The following is a 20,621-nucleotide window of genomic DNA, read 5'->3' as shown; positions in this document are numbered from 1 at the left end:
CCCACAGCCAACAATTCCTTGCCAATAGCACGGATACTTTGATTTTTGGTCATGGATTCCAATACATGTTGTTTCAATAGAGTTGTCTTTATTATTTCATCTGTGATATTTCATGTGTCTGTGCCAACCTGGGGTCGCCATGGTCTCGCTTCATCCCTGGCAGGCTGAGGGCAGCAGCTTCACTTGGTGCCGCCATGGTCCCGCCCTGTACCTGGCAGGCTGAGGGCAGCAGCTTGAGTCGGTGCCGCCATGGTCCCGCCCCATTGCTGGCAGGCTGAGGGCAGCGGCTTCACTCGGTGCCGCCATAGTCCCGCCCCATTGCTGGCAGGCTGAGGGCAGCAGCGGCTTCACTCGGTGCCGCCATGGTCCCGCCCCATTGCTGGCAGGCTGAGGGCAGCGGCTTCACTCGGTGCCGCCATGGCCCCGCCCCGTCCCTGGCAGGCTGAGGGCAGCGGCTTCACTCGGTGCCGCCATGGTCCCGCCCCATTGCTGGCAGGCTGAGGGCAGCGGCTTCACTCGGTGCCGCCATGGCCCCGCCCCGTCCCTGGCAGGCTGAGGGCAGCGGCTTCACTCGGTGCCGCCATGGTCCCGCCCCATTGCTGGCAGGCTGAGGGCAGCGGCTTCACGCGGTGCCGCCATGGCCCCGCCCCGTTGCTGGCAGACTGAGGGCAGCAGCGGCTTCACTCGGTGCCGCCATGGTCCCGCCCCATTGCTGGCAGGCTGAGGGCAGCGGCTTCACTCGGTGCCGCCATGGTCCCGCCCCATTGCTGGCAGGCTGAGGGCAGCGGCTTCAGTCGCGGGCTGAGGGCGGTGCGGCCGGCCCGATGGCCGCCGTGTTCCTGGTTACGCTGTACGAGTATTCGCCGCTGTTTTACATCGCCCTGGTGTCCGTCTGCTTCCTCGTCACCAGCGCGCTCGTCCTCGGCTGGTCAGTGCTCTGGGGCCGGTGGGGCTCGGCCCAGGGGAGCTGGGCTGTGCTGAGGGGGGCAAGGCCGGGCCCATGGCAGGGGCTTGGAATGGTCCCTTCCAACCCAAACCCTCCTAGGCTTCTAAACGAGTGTCCTGGGAAGGGAACGGAGCTGGGAAGGGGCTGGAGCACCAGGAGAGGCTGAGGGAGCTGGGAAGGGGCTCAGCCTGGAGAAAAGGAGGCTCGCGGGAATTTCTGGCTCTGCACAACTCCCTGGGCGCAGCCGGGGTCTTTTCCCACCTAAATGATTCTGTGAATTGATCTCCTCAAGGTGGGGGGAGGTGATTGAAAGAGCTTCTGCTTGTGTTTGAGAGGATGCCACGAAAATGCCGCTCTTGCCTTTTCCAGAAACAGCTCCCTGAATGTCCCTAACTCTCAGGAGTGGCTGTAAATGTAAATACTGGTACTTGCCAAGAGCAGAGCATTGATCAGCAATCAAAATCTTACATGTAGGAATTGTGGCTACACCAAACTCTTGTGGCTTGTGGTGAAAATAAAACTGGAGTTGCTGAAGTTCACTCATTGGTTCCACGTTAATATCTGCAAAGTGCTGGTGATAAAGCTAACTGTTTTAAAATGATGATAACTGAACCATTATTTAGATTAAGCTTCATCATGTCTATCCCTAAACACTGATCCTTTTGCCAATTTAATCGTTATTTATCTACTTGTACTAAATGCAACCCCCTTTTCAAAAAAGTCTGAAATAGTTGTGTGCTACCAGATCCTTATATGTGTGTACCTGTCCACTGGTGTCTTTTTGGAGGATTGTCAGAGGCTTTTTTTTTTCAGGTTCAGAGATTCCAGTTGCACCTGCACTAGGTATTATTGGAGTTTATGGATATATATGCATTTATTTCTTCAAACAGGAATATTAGGGGCCTGTTGATCAAGGAGGAGCTGTAGCCAGAAGCTCAGTACATACAAGCAGGTGAATGTGTGGGCAGCTGCTCAGAGGTATTTGCTGCTCACTTGGAATTCTGCTGTGCCATGGCCATGACCAGGAGCCTCCAAGGGATTTCCCTATGCCTGCAGCTGCAGTTACAGCTCAAGTGCTCCTGAACTTGCTCAGGAAAACAATTCAAATCCTTTATTTGCCACACAGAATGCAAATGCAAATGCACAGCCACTGTAAAAGCAAATGGTGTCACCTGAGCACAGAATACCTGAGGTAATGCTGCAATGGCATTTGGGCTCCCCCATAATTTTCAGCATTAATTTGTTCAATGCTGTGTTTGTGGTGGTGTCAGTCAGCCTGAAGAACACCAACTGTTGAGGAATGTTTGTGTTGTCATTTGTTGAGCCTTGCAGTGCTGGGAGGAGTCTGCTCCTGTGGCCAGCCCTGGATACCTGTGGCTCTGCTCACAGTCCAAGTAGGTTAATGCACAGGCAGCTTCCAGAGCCAGTCCCACAGGTGCCCTGGGCACAGGGGTGGAGTGGAATTTGCATCACCTGATTACCTGGGCATTGTATTTTTAGCTGGAGGGGGATTGCTCCTGTTAGGGGGAGCTGAAGGCTCAGCACCTGTTGGAAGTCTGGCTGTGCAGAAATATTAATTCATTAACTAAACCCTTGGAAATTCCTGCTTTTTCTAAGCTAGCACTGACTTGAATAAATTAATGTTCTCCTCTAACAGATAATGATCTGGACTGTTAGATCATAAAATAAAAACTGTATCTTTACAGAAAACCACACCATACTGTGGAACAGAAAGGCCTCTGTGCCTTCAGCTGCTGCTAAAACTGTACCAGAGGGTCTTTTATCTTGCCACCTCTCATGAAGATAATCCTGTTGCTTTCAACCAGCAAAGAAAGTTTCCAAGGAACAGGGATTTTCCTTCACAATCAGGCAGATTGTGGTATAAAACAGGATGCACCTTTACATGCAGCTGCAGAGATCAGCTCGGTTGAGGTTTGGATATTGAAGAAGGGAACAGCTGCTGCCTCTTGTTTCTTTGTGAGATGTTTAACTGGGATATTCCCCTGCAGCCCCAGGGAATCCCTGAGGGTGTTTTCCCTTGTAGCAGAGAGAGCTGACCCTCTGTGTGCTCAAATCAAGGATGGCCAAGAGCCTCCCATGATGCTACTGATGAAATGCAAATGTTTCCATGAAAGGAATGGCTTTAAATGGACAGAGAGCAGCTTCAGGTTGGATATTAAGAAGGAATTCTTGGCTGTGATGGAGGTGAGGCCATGGCACAGGGTGCCCAGAGAAGCTGTGGCTTCCCTCGGATCCCTGGAATGGTTCAAGGCCACGTTGGATGGGGCTTGGAGCACCCTGGGATGGTGCAAAGTGTCCCTGCTCCCGGGAGGCTGGAGTGGTGCTCAGCTCTGCAGGACTCAGATGGGATGAAATTCTGGCCGAATCCTTTACCACTAGAGGGCACTGACAACTCGCCTTAATTTTATTCCCTTTGTGGGAACCCTGAGCAAAAGATTTCCCCTTTTTTAGTTCTCTGCATCACTGTGCAGATTCCTGCCTTCTGGCAAAAAGCTGAAGTCAAAATTCCAGGATATATTATCCATGCATCCTAGCAGATATTCTGGAAAGCCAAGCTACCTCTGTTTTGCTTCTTGCTATTTAGAGCTGACAAAAAAAAAAATAAAAAATTAGATGTGCCAACACTAACACATTCCTTCTCCTTGTTTTGTGTCTCCTAGGTTTGGTTTGGGTGTTCCTGTTATTCTGAGGAACTCAGAAGAGACAGAATCCAGCACAAGGGTATTGAAAAAGCAGATGAGACAAGTGAAGAATCCTTTTGGGTTGGAGATCCCTAATCCTGCTGCAGCTTCAGTAACAAGTCAGTGCATTTCTTATGTATTTTTTGTCAATTTGCATTCCTGAACTTGGTACTTTTCCATTTTCTGTCTAGAATCAGGATGGTTTGGGTTGGAAGAGACCTTAAAGATCATTGTTCTTGCTCTCACTCTTTTTCTCTGTCATTATTCTTTGGAAATACACTTCCATTCCAATAGAAATAAGCTTTTACACAGTTTATAAACGTGGTGTTTTTAAAATTGAAATGTTTGGATATGGAGGTACAGTTTCATTCTCATTAATGGAACACTTCCTGCTATTACAGATGTTTAAGTAACTAAAACATTTGCAAATTACCAACCACTGTGGATGTTTCAATAAATTTCATGGAATTGTAGAATTGTACATGATTCATTATGGAATATGTGCCACCCACTTAAATCTAAGCCCAGATTTTCAGTAGTGTTTGGAAGTGCACTATTTTTAATAAATAGATAAATAAATCATCATCCTCTTTTTCTGTCTATTCTCCAACACAAACTGAATTTAAGTATCTGTTTGGATCAGAGTTCAAGATATCCCTGTCATTCCTGAAATCACCCACACAGGAAGTGGAATTCATGGCCTTGTGCATCACTGGGAGCAGTGAGCAAGGCTGAGCATCTTCCACTCACACAGATATGGAGCCCAACACAACAAATCCAACAATTCAGTAACTGGGATTTTTCAGGAGCTTTGAGCTCCTGTTGGTGCAGCAAGTGTTTAGAAGATGTCAGGTTTTTGGAAAAAGAATGGAGAGCATAGATACCCTTTTTCTTCTCTGCATTATCAAGAGCTTTATTCTTTGAGACCACAGAGAGTTTTGTAGATGAGTGATCCAATTAATGTCATTATCTCAGGAGGGAATGGACTTTGGGCTAAGGCTTGTGCTCTTGTATCTGCCAGTGTGTGTGTAAAGTGTTACCAGAAGTTAAAATTTACCATTCATAAAATGCATGTGGTATTTTTGTGAGTTTAATGAGCCATTTTATCTCCTCACACCTACTTCCTAATCCCCACTGACTTCCATAAACACTAATGTAAATCTAAATAGTTAGAAGATTTGTTTATAATGATAAATAATTTTTGTTATTTTATAATGTTTATCATTTTAGGAGTGGCCTCATTGCAGCCTTTAAGTACCTGAAGTGAGCCTAGAAGAAACTTTTACAAGGGCCTGAAGGGACAGGATACAGAGAATGGTTTCCCAGTGCCAGAGGGCAGGGATAGATGGGATATTGGGAAGAAATCCTTCCCTGTGAAGGTGGTGAGCCCTGGCACAGGGTGCCCAGAGCAGCTGTGGCTGTCCCTGGATCCCTGGAAGTGCCCAAGGCCAGCTTGGAGTGGGTTTGGAGCAGCCTGGGATAGTGGAAGGTGTCCACCATTCTATGATTTCTGTCACACTTCTATTGTAAAAATCTGTGACATTGAAGTTATTTTCTGCTTGCAGCTCTTCAAGCATCTAGACTTAGCAATTCCAAGATTCCTACACATGGTGAGTTAATGAAATCCCTCTCCTCTTTCTCCAAGGGGGGGTGTCACTGACACCAGACTGCCTGGAGGACTGTGTCCTTTCCTGCTACTGGGGCTGCAACGTCCAGAAACTCCACGAAGCTCTGCAGAAACACGTCTACTGCTTCAGGATAAAGACTCCTCAGGCATTGGAGGATGCTCTCTACAATGAATACCTCTACAAACAACAGCACTTGTATCCTTTTTTTGAATTGTTTTGACAAAATATGTTGGGTTTTTTGGCATGGAGAGCGTTGAGGGTGGTGAACACACCACGGGTTTTGGCACAACTCATTTATGAACAAACATGATGAGAAATACTCTTTATGCAAACGTCACATTTGTCTGCAATTGCAGCCACTGATTGTTTTCCTTGACACAGACAAAGCATTAAAAAAAATGACAAGGCAGAGAAATATTGTCAGTTACCAGAAGATGCTCAAGTTGTGGATTTTGGCCCTGTGCCTAGAGCTCGCTATCCCTTGGTAGCATTGCTGACGTTAGCAGATGAAGAAGACAGAGAAATATATGATATTGTGAGTAATAGCAGAGTATATTTCAGGGTCACTGTGTTTAAGGTCTGAGTGTTTCAGGAGAGAGGCTTGAATAAAGCAGCTTCACTTTCCTGTTCCTAGAATTTGGTCCCTCACTTCCTTATTTTCTAAAATAAAGCACTTCAAAGCTTTGACTTCCAAACCTCAGTCTTTGAAGAGGCAATGGAGAAACATTGCTTGCTGTTTACTTACTACAGCATTTGACAGATGCTTGTGCATCCCCAAAGCTTCTGCCTGCCCAGGTCCCTGTGGTCAGAGGAATGAGGGTTGGGGCAGTTTAGCAACCTGTTACTCTGATTTTTGGGATCACACAGGCCTGTGGTGGAGCTCTTGCACTGCTACAAACTCTTGGATTCTGTTGGAAAGGCAGGAGGATTTTTTTTAAAGTCTGGCAAAGATATGAAGCTGCTTGCTGACTTGGCTGTTATAAACCTAGAAATTACCTTTCTGCCCCAGGTCTGTGTCATGGTTGTGTCTCACAGGAGCCAACTCCAGGGCACTTACAGGAAGGGGTGAAGGTCTGGCTTGAGGCTGGTAGGAGATACTCAGCTCCCCAAAAAAGGTCTCCTCCTAACCTCTTGCTATTAAAGCAGCTTCAGCCTTGCCACATGCTGTTGGATACCCTTTACAAACTAAATCAATGATCTCTGAATCATTTGAGACACACTTTTATCTCTCATCTGTTCATTGGATTGATAATCTGCTTGCACCAGCTCCTTGAACAGTAGCACAACTGAACTCAGAATCCACTGAAGACTTTTCCATGCATTCACCTGCAAGCTGTAATCACACCAGTGCATAAGAAATCTGTCCCCTTTCCAGCTGATGGCTGTCCTTGGCTTCTTGTCACCTGACTTTAGGACTGCCCCCTTCCCTCTTGTCCCTACTTAAGATGTTTTAATACATTTTTGTAGGTTCACATGTCAGGTTGGTTTAATATAAAGAGACTCTAAATGTAATATTTGGATGTATTTGACATTAGCATGGGCGTGAATTTGTAACACTTATCTTTTGAGCCTTAACATAGAAAAAGGGGTGGAAGGAGAGTGGGGAAGGTATTTTTCCTGTGGTGTTGGAGGAAAGGAACACATCTAGAATCTGTAAATCCAGTCAAGGAGTAACTCCACCTGAACTCCTTGCCAGACAAATGTCAGAATTGTGTCTGGTTTGTTGAAACAAACCTGTAAAATAGAAGTGGAGTGTGGAAATGGATCTTTGCCAGTGTGATATTACCATTTTGAATTATCTGGGGGGGTCTGTGTGGGTGTCCAGCACTGTGGATTGTGTTCCAGTGTCTTTTTCCTGGGGGGGAGGGAGTTGATTTTCAACCTAACTGGTTTTGTGGTAAGATCATCCCTACTTGGTTTTGTGCCATAATTTTCCTCTAGATCCAGAAAATTAGCATGACCATATATAAAAGTTACAGAAATTACTGGAAGATTTTAATGGCTAAAGTAGAAGCTTAGCTTTCAGGCACTGTGATTTAGGAAAAAAAAAAAGACCCTTTTGCCAAGGAATAGTGAAATCAGTTCTTACAAATCCATATGTGTAGGTACATACACATTTGAACTCTGTATTTAATTAGCCATGTGTGGATTTTGAAGTGCAAGTCTAATTTGCCTTTAAATTTCTTTTTAAAGCAAAACAGCTTCTCTATTTCATTTCTCTTTTGACAGCTTCTGGGAACTACAATAATATTGAATTTCACTTTCTTTTTTCCCAGCCTTTTAGAGACTATTACGTAATTTGGGCAGGGTGGGGGTAGTTAGGCACAGCATGCAAGCTTCGAGTGCTTGTATTTCCAGAGGAATTATCTAAAGTCAGCCCGTGGGGGTTCAGAATCCTTTCCAATGAAATTTGTCTTTGGCCTGCTCAGATTACAAGCCAATCACTTCTTAGTGATTTTTGGAGTCTAAAAACTGCAGTCTGTGTGTTTGTGAGGGAAGGAGGAGAAAGTGGAGAAGACTGCTCAGGTGTCTTTCCAGTTTAGGGTGAATTCCATGAGGTGGGAGCAGCCAGAGCAGGTCTGTGCTATAAACTGGCCACAGAAGAGCTCCATGGGGAAGCAGGGTGGGAAGCTGAAGGAGCACCAAGGGCTCTCTTGTGCCACATTGTCCAGTGTATTTTTTCTTTTTTTTTTTCACCAGTGCTTGAAGTCAGCATTGTTGAATTCCTGATTGTCTAAGAAATTAAGCAGGTCAGAAGTTGTACCAAAGTAAATCGAAGAATCATGGAATACTATGGGTTGGAAAGGACCTTAAACATCATCTTATTTCACCCCTGCCATGGGCAGGGACACCTTCCACTGTCCCAGGCTGCTCCAAGCCCTGTCCAGCCTGGCCTTGGACACTTCCAGGGACCCAGGGGCAGCCACAGCTTCTCTGGGCACCCTGTGCCAGGGCTTCACCCCCTCACAGAGAAGAATTCCTTCCCACTATCCCACCCATCCCTGCCCTCTGGCAGTGTCCCATTCCCTGTGTCTGTCCCTCCATCCCTTGTCCCCAGTTCCTCCCCAGCTCTCCTGGATCCCTTTAGGCTCTGCAGGGGCTCTCAGCTCTCCCTGGATCCTTCTTTTCTCCAGGGTGAATGCCTCCAGTTCTCTCAGCCTGAGTGATAAGTTATTGAACATAGAATTCTTTTATGTTTGTAGATTGCAATGGTGGCTGTAATTCACGTTCCTGATGAAAGCTACAGACTTTCCTGCCGAATTTTGTATCAGTATCTCCTCCTAGCTCAAGGTCAATACCATGACCTGAAGGTAAGCTATGCACAGAGTCTGGTTTCATGTGTATGACAGTGTTAACTTTATCTTGTGTAGGCTTTCAGGAGCCTAAATTAGTACAAGACTTCTATTGTCATGCAAAGAACTGGATGGTAGTTAAAATTATTTTATCAGTTAAGTAGTGCCACAGGAACTTACTGTACAGAAATATTTTCCATGAAAATAGTCAAGATTTCCTGGAAAAATTAACTGCTTCTAATCTAGGAGTTCTGGTGTCCACTTAGTAAAGCAGTAGGAAGAAATTCACTGTTGAATGCTTCTTCTTTCTAGAATATTGTATTTCCTTTCTTCAAAATTCCTTTTTAATCAGGAAAGCCTCTGAAGAAACTTACTTTTTAAAAATTCCTTTTCCTTGCACTATACTTAGGAATCACGCCCAGAAGAATTTGTGCTTCATGTAAAATAAGATCAAAAAAGTAGCAGGGGACTGGAATATGAGCAAGAGCAGAATGGGTTGAGTGAACAGATTTGACAGTGTGGTGGATATAATTTTGGTAGGAATGGATAGAAGATCCCTCTAGGCACAGAGATTGATGGACCAGAAACAAACCTGAGCTGCTCAAAACCTGAGCACTTCTGTTAAAGTTCATGCATGACATTGATTTGATTCAGCCAAGGTCTGAGGACTTACCTTTAATATTTTTTCACTGTTTTATGTAATTTCACGTTTCTGAAATGCCTTTAACTGGGGGCCAGGCAGCTGTCAGTACCCACACAGAGTCTGGCATTGTTTGACCCAGTGAATGGACCCAGTGGAGCTGGGTGCAGAGATTGGGGGAGACATTGTTCACTCCTAAATATTTGTGTTTATTTTAGCAACTCTTCATGTCTGCAAATAGTCCTGCACCCCCTTGCAACGATACCTTCCCTGCTGAGAGCAGCACTGACAGAGGGCTGCTGGAAAAGGCTGGGCTGGCTGCAGATGAACCAGAATTGCAGGAAGAAAACAGCAAGGACTGTGTTGTTTGCCAGAATGGCCCTGTGAACTGGGTGCTCCTGCCCTGCAGGCACACGTGCCTGTGTGATGGCTGCATCAAGTATTTCCAGCAGTGCCCAATGTGCAGGCAGTTCGTGCAGGAGTCTTTTCCACTCTGCAGCAAAAAGGAGCAAGATGAGGATGAATCGACCCGTGTCTTGCAAGATGTTCTTCCTGGAAGAGTTTTTTAACAGGAGTTAAAAATAAAAGACCTGGGTTGTGTGCACTAAGATTAAATGTGGAAGCCAGACTATTTATGGGAGGATATGTAGTGTTAACTTGTAGGATTTTGCTTTTTTTTTTTCTGTTGGGTAATTTTCAGCTTCCTTATTTTTCCTGGCTCCATCTGCTCGCAGGAGCGCTGCTTAGCTGTGCAATGTGGACAGGAGAAGTGCGTAGGACAGCTCTGAAGGATGTGATTTTATTTATAACTGCTTCCTAGATTTTCTTGGAGCACTATTGGAGGCTATTCTGACTACTAAATTTAGGCTGTCTACTAAAAAAAGACTAAAACTTGCAAGTGCTGTTGCACAAGGTTCATTCTATATTTATTGTGTTTAAAATACTAGAGCTGTATATCATTTTAACTCGGTATAATTTAGGAACTTAGCACTTTACAGAATGTACCATATGAAGGAAAGTAAATATTCTTCATCACTAACCTCGTGTGTGTTTATTTTGTAGCTGAAGATTGGACTGTGGCAGGAACTGGGGGTTGAAGGTGTGGCTCAGGACACTGTTTCTGGCTGGTTTGAAGGATTTGTGTTGAGGGACTTCAGCCAAAGCCCTTTGGAAAGATTTTTGTTGATTATTCTTGAGCTACATGTTGCTGACACTTTCAAGCCTGAACCCCTGTGATGACATCTTGAGACTTTCAGTCTTGTTGACAGTGCCTGTAAGAACTTGTTGGTTAATCACTCTCCAGAGTGGAGGCAGTTTTGTGATGCTTTGAGGGATTTCCAACCTTTTTCACTTGCATGGTCAGATTGGATGACCAGCAACAAGTTAACCAGTTACCCTTATCATCAGTCCCAGGAAATGTACCTGCTCTAACAAAGGAAGAAGCTAAAGAATAGCAGAAAATTATTTATTTTCACTCCAGTGGTGTGTTGTCAAAAGCAATAAAAATGGCTGTTAAGAAAAGAAAGTGGTTTGTTTCTTTAAAGAGACAAATTCTCCTAAAGACAAACAGGCTGAGTCTCACTCTGCTCATATAAGGGAAAATGCTCCTTAGAACCTGTAGAAATGGGGAGTAGCTACTTTCTGTCCTATCTCTGTTCCCTTGCAGCTTTTCTCCACATCCAGTTCCAGGACAGCTGCTCAGGCAGGGAAAGCTGTGCTCCACAATCCTCAGCTCTGCTCTGCAGCTCCAAGGTACACACAAGGTGCTGCACATCTCCAAACCAGGGAAGGAAGCTTCCCCTGCTCAAAGGTATTCCATCTTCACCTTTCCATCCTTCTTTTTTATTGTTTGCTGTGACCTTGCTTCCAAACTCCTGGCAATTACCTCTGAGGAAAAGATTTAGGTGGTGCTGTTGGGAAGAATAATGGTTAGTTGGAAGGACAGATAGAAGTGGGGAATTGATGCCCATAGCCACAGATTTCCAGCCAGTGATCAGCAGGCTGGTTGTAAGGTAATTTATCTGCTTTGCCTAAAGACACCATCCTGGCCAGGGACAACTTGGGAATAAACTGCTGGACAAAGCAGGCTGTTGTTTGTGTATCAACCAGGAATGACACCCTGAGGTGGGGATGGAGCAGTGCCTGATCCATGGCAGCAGCTGCTTCCACACCAGCAGCTCACACAGCATGTGGGACAGTGGCTGGGCAGCTTGTCATTCCAGAGGAGCAGGTTAATGTAGTGCTGCTTCCAACCTGGAGCTGGGCACTGATAATTAGCAGGGACTTGTTTGCCCATGGAGATGATGAAGGAGGTGTTGTTTACTGCTCAACTGTAGAAGTCTCCAATATTTAATCAATTAATTAAAATCTCCCATCAAACAGCATGATCCAAACCTGTGGGCTTATTTAATCTCACAGGGAAATGGTATTCAAGTAACCCCACAGAGAGTTCCCTGGTCTGCCTCATCCTTCAATCAATGCCAGTATTAAATAATAATGGCAAGCAGGATGTAGCTGTGCTGAACTGCCAGGCCATGTATTTACCATTAAGTCTGTCCCAGCTTTTCATTTGTTACTTGCTCTTTTAATAGCATTTTCCAGAGATGCTTAGTTGCTTTCTCTGCTCTAACAAGCTTCCTTGCTGGCCCAAATGAAAGACCTGATGAGACTTATAAAAAGTACAGTAGCTGCCTCATTACATTTGCCCTTCTTCTAAGAAGTCATGCCAAAGTACAGATCAGGTGAAAAGGGAAAGCAGCAGCTCTAAAGCTGCCCAGTGTGTCCCTCAGCTGTCTTAAAGCAGGGATTCAAGGCTCTGAGAGAGAAATAAAACCTTCCTGTGACCACAAAAACAGTGTATTGACAGATGCTGTTCTGCTCTGTCACCCTGTTGTAATAGAGGTGACACAACATTCCTTTTCTGCTCATTATAGATGATGTTTATGGATTTGGTGACATCAAGGAACATGGCAAGACTTCTGGCAACAGGAATTGTCTCTTCTAAGCATCACTGGGATGTTTCAGATTTGTAATGTTTTTTGCTGCAGGAGAGGTTGGCTTGATTTATCAACCCTAATCAGAGCTGAGGCTTCCAAATGGGTTGATCAGACAAAGTGGTGCTATTCAGGGATGTCCCAAGGTGTCTTTCCAAGTGCCAGTGGGCTGTGACATGGGCATCTTCCTTCTATAGGGTGAGTTGCTGTGTTAAGATCTTCCTTCCTCCTTATCTGCCTCCTAAGTAGAGAGGAAAATGGTCATAGGAAAAATCCAGGTCGGCTCAGGTGGAGCAACTCCCTGACAGGAGGAAGCAGCCAGGTGAGGGTTGGTTCTTCTCCCAGGAAACAAGGAATAGGACAAGAGGAAACAGCCTCAAGTTGCAGCAGGGGAGGTTTAGATTGGATATCAGGGAAATTTTATTCACTGAAATGGTGATGAGGCTGTCCACAGGCTGCCCAGGTACATGTTTTGTTCACCTTTAAGATGAGCTTCTGTGTGAATCTGATTTAAATGCCTCATTTACATGCTAACATCAAACTTCAAGTATGGTAAAAGCAGACAGGAATTGGGTGAGTTTCTCCAGCTGATGTGCACATTGCTGGCACTCCCTGTGCCCTGAGGAAACTCTGCCAGGTCTGCAGGTGACATCTGCCAGGTGAGGGAGGTCTGGGGCTGACATCTGTCACTGGAGGGCTCTGCAGCCACCAGTCACCACTTGCTCAGCTGTCCTCACATCCAGAGTAAACAAGGACTGGCCTCTGTCACTGCAGCAGACGTGCAGCCCCTGCAGAGGCTCTCCCTGGTGTCCTGTGTGTGTGAAGCTGATGTAATTAATGTCAGGGATAGCTGAATTTCATCTGCTACAGCAGAAGTCCTCTGAACTGAGCTGTTAGAAAGGCTTGCTGGAATATGCTGGGCAGGAAAAAAAGAGAAAATTTGGATTAAGGTGTTATTTCTGCATAACTTTGGTATTAGTACCATTTCTTATGGCACACAGGGATGCAGGTGCAAACCTGAGCACAGCTGTGAGGCCACAGCTGAGCATTAGAGTCCCAGGCTTTGCAGGATCTGCCAAAACAGCCCCCAGAACCACAGAGGGGGCCAGAAAGTGTCTGCTGGACCCTTCAGAGTCATTTGGGCAGCTCAGCAAACTGTTTCTATGTTCCTTTTACTCACTTGTGCCTGTGAGCAATCTAAGTAGAGAGACAAGGGCTTGCAGTGCAGTGTGGATATACCTGTGAAAAGGGGCTGCCTCTGGTTGGGTTCCACAAATTCATGGCAATGTGCAACACCAACATAAAGGAACCATTGTGTGGATGCTGCTGCAGCTGAGCTAGGAAAGGTCCTGCCTTAATTATTCTGTCTCATAATGGGAATGATTTAAAAGAGTAAAAATACTGTATGTAGACACAGTCTTAAGATTAAATGAATTCATCCATCAGCAGAGTCTGATGTCCAAAGTGAGGAGTTTTGTGTTTCTCCTAGAGAATTTTGGAAATCAATGATATTATAAATTCATGCTGAGGTTACTGAGCCTTCATCAGGCTTGGGAAACCCAAAAAACTCCTTTTGTTCCTTCTCCCTGCACATGCAGTCCTCAGGCAGAGAAAAAGCAACACTGGGATGTTTGTCACAATTGTGACATGAGGATTTGCATTTTTTTCACACCTCTGGAAGTGTTCAAGGCCAGACTGGGTGGAACTTGGAGCAGCCTGGTCATGTGGAATGTGTCCTTGCCCATGGTAGGGGGTTGGAATAAGTTGATTTTTAAGGTCTCTTCCAACCCAAACCATCTGGGATTCTCTGATTTCATTCTTTAGAAAACACCTGCACTACCTGGATCCTCCTGAGATCTGAGTGAATCCCAGAACTGCTTCTGTGGGACCAGCAATAATTATCAGGACAATTAGTTGCTACCTGTGTTTTCTATCCTCTGTCTGCAGCGACCTTTTATCAGCAGAAGATTTGTACTTAAAAAGCTTTTCTGAGTTTTAAATGCCTCTTCCAGCTTTTTGTCTTCATCAGCTGAGGGGTTTTGGCAGTTCCTAATAATTTTTCCTCTCCCATTGCATAGCCACTTCACATCTAATATTTCCTGGCAGATTTCTCAGTAGTAGCTGCAGTCAGGGGACTGGTGAGAGGCCTAATGCATCACTTCTCTCTCTCTTTGTGCTATTTATTCCAGTGTCTATCAGCTCCTCATGGACATACTTTGACAAACAGGCTGGAGGATTGCTAACTTGTGAATTATTTTGATAATTACTCTCTTCTTTTTTCCCTGTAACTTTGCAGATGCTGTTGAGTTTGGAGACAGAACAGAGCACTACCAGGGGTTATCAGGCATCAGTCTCCTGCCAGCAGAACTGTGAGATACAGATGTTGTGTCTTCCCTGCTCATGTGCAGCACAGACACCACATTTGGTTTGTTCACTCTAGTTCCTGAGTGTCTTCAATTTCAAGGATTTTTCCTGTAGGGAAAGATTGCAAGCTCAAAAAGCCCCAGCTTGGAGGCAGCCTGGGGTGGGATATTGCTGGCAGCAAGGCTGAGGATGGTTATGGCAAGTGAGGAGCCCACAGGGAGTTGGACATGGCATTGTCTCTGCTTGCCAGGGTGAGCAGAGCCCTGTGGGAGCAGCACATTCCATTGATCAAAGTAATTTATGGCACAGCACAGCTTGAAAAGCAATGATTTTCATTCACCAGATGCTGCCATGCATGGGACAAGGTTGGTGACCCAGCTGCTGCCTTTCCTTTGAAAGCCAGTCTCCTCCCAGGTGCTCAACACCAAACTCTGGAGTGGGTGTGTTATCATCCAAACCCTCCTCTGCTGAGACAGCTTGAGTGACACAAGAACTTACCTTTACATTTTGATATAGGACAAAAAGGAGTGTTGGCCAAGAGCTGGTGGATTCCCATTAAAGAATGACTACAACTTTCCCAGTCTTTCAACCTCTAAGTGTCTTCCCAGAGACACAAAAATGTGTGAATGACTCTGCCAGCTCCAGTTTTCCCTTTGGCACCAACTTCTTAATGAAAAAGTCTCCATCAAATTTCACAGCACTCAACACTCTGTCATTAGGAGGGCTTGGGCAAGATGCAGAGCAGCCCACAGAGGTGTCAGTGGATCATCTCCATTTACATCTATTCCAGCTGTGCCCACACATGCTTGTTAGTCCATGCAGCCCTAATGTCACTTCCCTGATTTTGCTGAAGTTCTTTGGAGCCAGGAGCTGGAGGATCAATGAAGGCTGGTTTATCTGTATTTATCTTCCACTTTTCAATCCCCTTCCATTTCACCAAATGTGAGCACTGAGGTTTTCCTCCATCCCAGCATCCTGACTACATCTAAACCCTCACCCAGCCTGGAAACTCCTCCCCTCTCCTTTAACGATATTCATAAATTACCCTAATTTTTTCAGCTGCTCCATTATTAATACCCAACTAAGAAAACTGCCACAGTGTCAGTGCTGCTGACACGTGTTTTGAGCTGGAACCAGCCTTCCAGAGAGAGTTGCTTGAGAGGGGTGGTTGGGGAAGCAATTTCCTCCATGGTGCGTGCTAATGCACATATCCAAGGCAGCTTGGAGCTGCTGGAGCCGGGCAGTCGAGCAGCTCTGCTGCACCATGACTCCTTGGGGATCAGTGTCTTGTTTCATCAGGGCCATCTGCTTGCAACACAGCCTCAGTCAGCTCCAAATCCTACAACAAGCTGCTCTCAGTGCTGGCTGGAAATGGCTGGAAAAATCTTGAGTGTTGTAGGTAAACATGAGGCTGGCTATGGGATGCAGCCATGCAGGGAGTTGTGGGGCTGGCAGGCATTTATGGGGTGTTGGTGTGCATGGAGAGGGGCCCAGAGTAACTCAGGGGTGCAGACCCATGGCAGGTGTGGGTGGAGCTGTTCTTCATGCCAAGGAAAGGGGAGGATGGAATGGGACATGTCTCACGTGCCACTATCCAGCACTGATAAGCAGGCTGCCCTGAAGGCCAGCATGCAGTCCTGCATGATCCTGAGTCCTGAGATCTCAGTCCTGCAAAGGCACATTCTGCAGAGACTCACTTGCTGTTGATGGGATGATCAGGTGTTGCAATATTTATATTCAAGGGGTTGTTTGAAACTGGCAGAGCCCGGTGAAACTTACAGGAAATCCTTCACCTCCCTTTTTGCATCCCCTTGTCCCTCAGCTCTTCATCACCGATTCTGTTGGCATCTCCAGCCATGAGAGCAGCCTGTGATACATTTGCCAGGGGTGGTTTTTAGAGGACCATTAGTTAAGCTGATTTATTTTGTTGGCTCTGTGTCCCTGGGGTCCCTGTGAGCCAACTCATCAAGCGTGCAGGGCAGAGCTGACACTGCTGGAGAGGCAATGTCCATGCACTCCCAGCATTTCAGAGAGGACATGGGATCCTCTCACAGCAGCCCTTTGACAGTGGCTGAACAAATACAATGTGAGCAGCCCTTCCATGCTAACCAATATTTCCCAGTGCTCCTTTCCCCAGGTGTTTGCACCCACATGCTGCCACTCCTTCTCTTTCCCTTTCAGATCTGCAGTTACAGCTCAAGCCAGAGGGTTAAATGTGCTTTTCTTACCAGCCCTCATCCTCCATCACCCAGTGATCACTGCCTTCAGCACCAGAGGAGTCAGCCCATGCTGCTTTCACCAGGATTTGGTCTCTGCAACACTTCATTTTCTACTCACAGGGCTTAAGAAGCAGTGGTTGTACATCTACACTGAGAGCTGATCCATGTGAACAGTCATGTTAAGGCTGGGAGATGGTCTTTAAGGTCCTTTGCAACCTAAATCCTTCAAGGATTCTGTTGTTTTTTAATGTCTGCCTCATCCAGTTTGGAAATGCAGACCCACATAGGTTTTATTGTTTACTTTTTTTTTTTTTTTAATTTAATTTTATTGTATTTCTTTTTGGTTTGAGTTTGCTTTGCTGTTTGAAGGGTGTTTGTGTAAATTTTACACCTCCACCACCCAAGGTAAGGGAAATGCTGCCATCCCAGTGGCCAATTCCCACACTGTGTTTAGGAACAAATGGAAGAGATGTGTTTAATTATCTCAGCTTGCTTACCACAGTATTTTCACTAATATTTGGGTTTAATGAGCTGGGAAATCTGGGCCATTGTGTGCTGGTGGATACACTCATCCTTTCTTCAGCTAAATATGTTATCAGATAGCTTCCACAGAGATGAGCAACTACTTCCTTTGAACTCAGGAATCATCAGGATTCACTAATTTGCTTAGACCACCTGCTTGGCTAATATTACCACAAGCCTCTTATTTTCCCTCAGAAATGGTAAACAGAAATCTAAATGTTGCTGTACTGACCCTGGAGGAGGCTGAGGGGAGACCTCATGGAGGGTGCAGCTTCCTCATGAGGAGCATTGGATGGGCAGCTCTGATCTTTGCTTTCTGTGATAGTGACAGGGAACAGCTGGAGCTGTGTCAGGGCAGGTTTAGGTTGGATATCAGGAAAGGTTCTTCCCTCAGAGGGTGCTGGGCACTGAACAGGCTTCCCAAGGAAGGGTCACAGCCCCAAGGCTGCCAGAGCTCCTGGAGCATTTGGACAATGCCCTCAGGCACAGGGTGGGATTGCTGGGGTGTCTGTGCAGGGCCAGGAGCTGGACTGGATGATCCCTGTGGGTCCCTTCCAGCTCAGGATACTCTGTGGTTCCATGACCCACCCCAGCCCCCAACAGCACAGACAATGCACAGCCCCACTAACAGCCTCTGCTCCCTACCCAGGGACTCGCAGCCCAGCAGAAATGCTCCAGCTGGATCTGCAAAGATCCCAAGGTCCCATAGGAATTACCATATAAAAGAGGATTACCCTGCTTCTCCACTGTGCCTTGTGCTTTCCATGGGGTGTCTTTGCTCCCAGGACACGTGGTCTGCACTTTGGATTCTCCATCCACAGGGAACTGAGTTGGCCACGGGGGTGTTGGTGAGTCTCCCCACTGCAGTCAGGCAGGGAGATTTGCTCTCAGCCAGCTTGAGGATCCTTCCATCACACGGATCTGCACGGGCACCCGCCCTGCAGAGCACGGAATGCAGCAAGGAATTTCTTCCACGGGTCACAGATCTGTTTTTTAATTACCATAGAAACCTCCAAACATCAGGCGTGTGCTGTTACGTCAGGGTCTCTCTCCTCCACAGCTGCCTCCTTGGGACACTGGGGAACAGGAGCTGTGGGGTCCTGAATGGCAGGTGATTATTTTTGGATTAATTAGTTAAGCATGATCTTGATGTCTCCTGGAGCACAGGATGGAAACTGTGCCTTTGGTGCTTTTACTCTTTTCATCCTCAGCTTGCTGGAGTGGGGGGGACACCATTTCCCACCGCCCTGCCCAACCTCACAGAGAGATGCCTTTACCACTTCATCCCTAAATATCCTTCTCACTTCCATTCCCACTTTAGACGTGCAAAATGCAGAACCTGGGAGGCGTTCTTGGCACAGCCAATTTGGCAACCCTGAAATCAGCGGGGTGTGAGCGTTCCCAGCCGGAGCTCCCGGTGCCGCTGCGGCCGCGCTCCCGCGCCAGACACGCACCCAGCCTGGCAGATGGGGCATCCCCACCTCCCCACAGCCACCCCAGAGCACACCCCACTGCAGCAGGGGAAAGGGGAAGGGGCTCCTTGCTGCAGCATTTATTGGGATGGAGCCCGAGGATGAGGCAGATGGCCCGGATTTGTTGGCAGGGAACTCCTGTTTGTTTAATTAGTCACCAGACAGACTGAGAGCTAAAAGCAAACTCCCAGTGTGGTGAGATGGACCATTTACACTTGACATCTACCTGGTGATCCTCATCTCGTCATCCTGCAGTGGGATTGATGCTTCAGCACACGGGACCAGGAGTTCCTGGTGATTTTGGATGACCTTTGCTTCCCCATTATTATTTTTCCCTCAAAAGGGGCAGATTCAGACGTGTTGCTTTAAAAAGCAACTAAAGGATGCACAAAGCAAAGGAGTTGTCCTTTCTCCAGCCCCCACCAGAGCACACAGAGTACTTGTAGGGGATGGATTTCTAAAGCAGCTCCATGAGAGGTCAGAAGGGACTTTGGACAAGGGATGAAAGGATAGGACAAGGGGGAATGGTTTCCACTGCCAGAGGGCAGGGATGGATGGGATATTGGGAAGGAATTCCTGACTGTGAGGGTGGTAATAGCCTGGCACAGGGTGTCCAGAGAAGCCCCTGGATCTCTGGAAGTATCCAAGGCCAAGCTGGTCACTGGGATGGTGGAAGGTGTCCCTGCCTGTGACAGGGGTTTGGAATGAAATGAGCTTTAAGATCTGTGAGTCTGTGACTCACTGCTGGAGGGTTCAGCCCCTCCTTTGCCATGAGCCCATCGTGTCTCCTCCCCAGACCATGTCCTGACACCTGGGCATGTCTCTCAACTCTGAGCTTCCCTGTCCTCAAAGCCATGAGGACTGGGAGATGCTGCCAAGATAGAGTTATGGAATCATAGAATTGTTAATATTGGAAAAGCCCTCCAAGACCATTGAGTCCAACCATTCCCCCAGCACAGCCAAGCCCAACACTGACCCATGTCCTCAAGTGCCACATCCACAGAGCTTTTAAATCCCTCCAGGGATGGGCACTCCACCACTGCCCTGAGCAGAGGCACCAGTGTCACTTGTCCCTGAGCATGGAGCAGATATTTTGGGGAAGGGATTCCTAAAGGGGCTCTGAGAGAGCTGGAGAGACACTTTGGACAACTGCCTGGCATGACAAGACAAGAAGAAATGGCATAAAACTGACAGATACTCCCATAAATAAAAAGCCCACAGATAAAAGCACTTTACACCTTTAATTTTGCTTTATAAAATATTTTATTATGTTCAGCATTTGATTTCTTCTTGTGCTTATGGGGTTTTATCCCTCATTACCCTTCTTATATATACCTGTATAAATGGAAATAAATTAAATAATTTTTTTTAAATAAAGGAAAAAAGGGAAATAAATGATAAATGGGAAAGGGAAATAAAATCTGCACAGGAAATGATAAACACAAATCCTGCCTCTGCACACTTGCTGCTTGACGGGGTTAAATCCATGTATATTTAACACGTATATCTAATACGCAAAACCCTGGGGAAAAAAAAAATTAAAAGTTTTTAAAATTACTATTTGGGGACCAGGCCCCATTTAGCAGTTCCCAAATCGGCGCTTTTCCCCCCAAACATCCCCCGCTGCCCTTTCCCCGCAGCCCGCTAGGGGGTGGTTTCCTCCAGCGGGAGGCGATCCGGAGCGCGTCCTCCAGCATTCCCCGTGCAGGAGGAGCGCCCAACATTCCCGGGGGGAGTGGCAGAGAGGAGGGAAGCGGGGGGGACACGGGGGGGACACGGAGGGGACACACGGGGGACGCGCGTCCCCCTCGGGCTCCCCCAACCCCCCCCTGCGCGCGGCTC

At 46.7% G+C, this 20,621-nt stretch overlaps 1 protein-coding gene across 1 annotated transcript; it reads left to right on the top strand.

Annotated features, from left to right (window-relative positions):
• Window positions 1-650: 650 nt before the first annotated feature.
• CGRRF1 (cell growth regulator with ring finger domain 1) lies at window positions 651-10,248 on the top strand. The gene is made up of 6 exons (XM_079307873.1): window positions 651-928; window positions 3,628-3,767; window positions 5,294-5,471; window positions 5,664-5,811; window positions 8,480-8,587; window positions 9,428-10,248. The coding sequence occupies exons 1-6, from the start codon at window positions 825-827 to the stop codon at window positions 9,776-9,778; spliced, it is 1,029 nt and encodes a 342-aa protein (XP_079163999.1). The 5' UTR covers window positions 651-824; the 3' UTR covers window positions 9,779-10,248.
• The last annotated feature ends 10,373 nt before the right edge of the window (window positions 10,249-20,621 follow it).

This window comes from Erithacus rubecula (genome assembly GCF_903797595.1).
Source record: "Erithacus rubecula genome assembly, chromosome: 6".
Lineage (NCBI taxonomy): Eukaryota > Metazoa > Chordata > Aves > Passeriformes > Muscicapidae > Erithacus > Erithacus rubecula.
This window is presented reverse-complemented; position numbering and strand designations above follow the sequence as displayed.

Coding starts and splice junctions, on each gene's coding strand:
- CGRRF1 (XM_079307873.1), top strand. CDS start 825: ATGGCCGCCGTGTTCCTGGTTACGCTGTACGAGTATTCGCCGCTGTTT. Junction 5,812..8,479: donor ACAGAGAAATATATGATATT/GTGAGTAATAGC, acceptor TTATGTTTGTAG/ATTGCAATGGTGGCTGTAAT. Junction 8,588..9,427: donor GTCAATACCATGACCTGAAG/GTAAGCTATGCA, acceptor TGTTTATTTTAG/CAACTCTTCATGTCTGCAAA.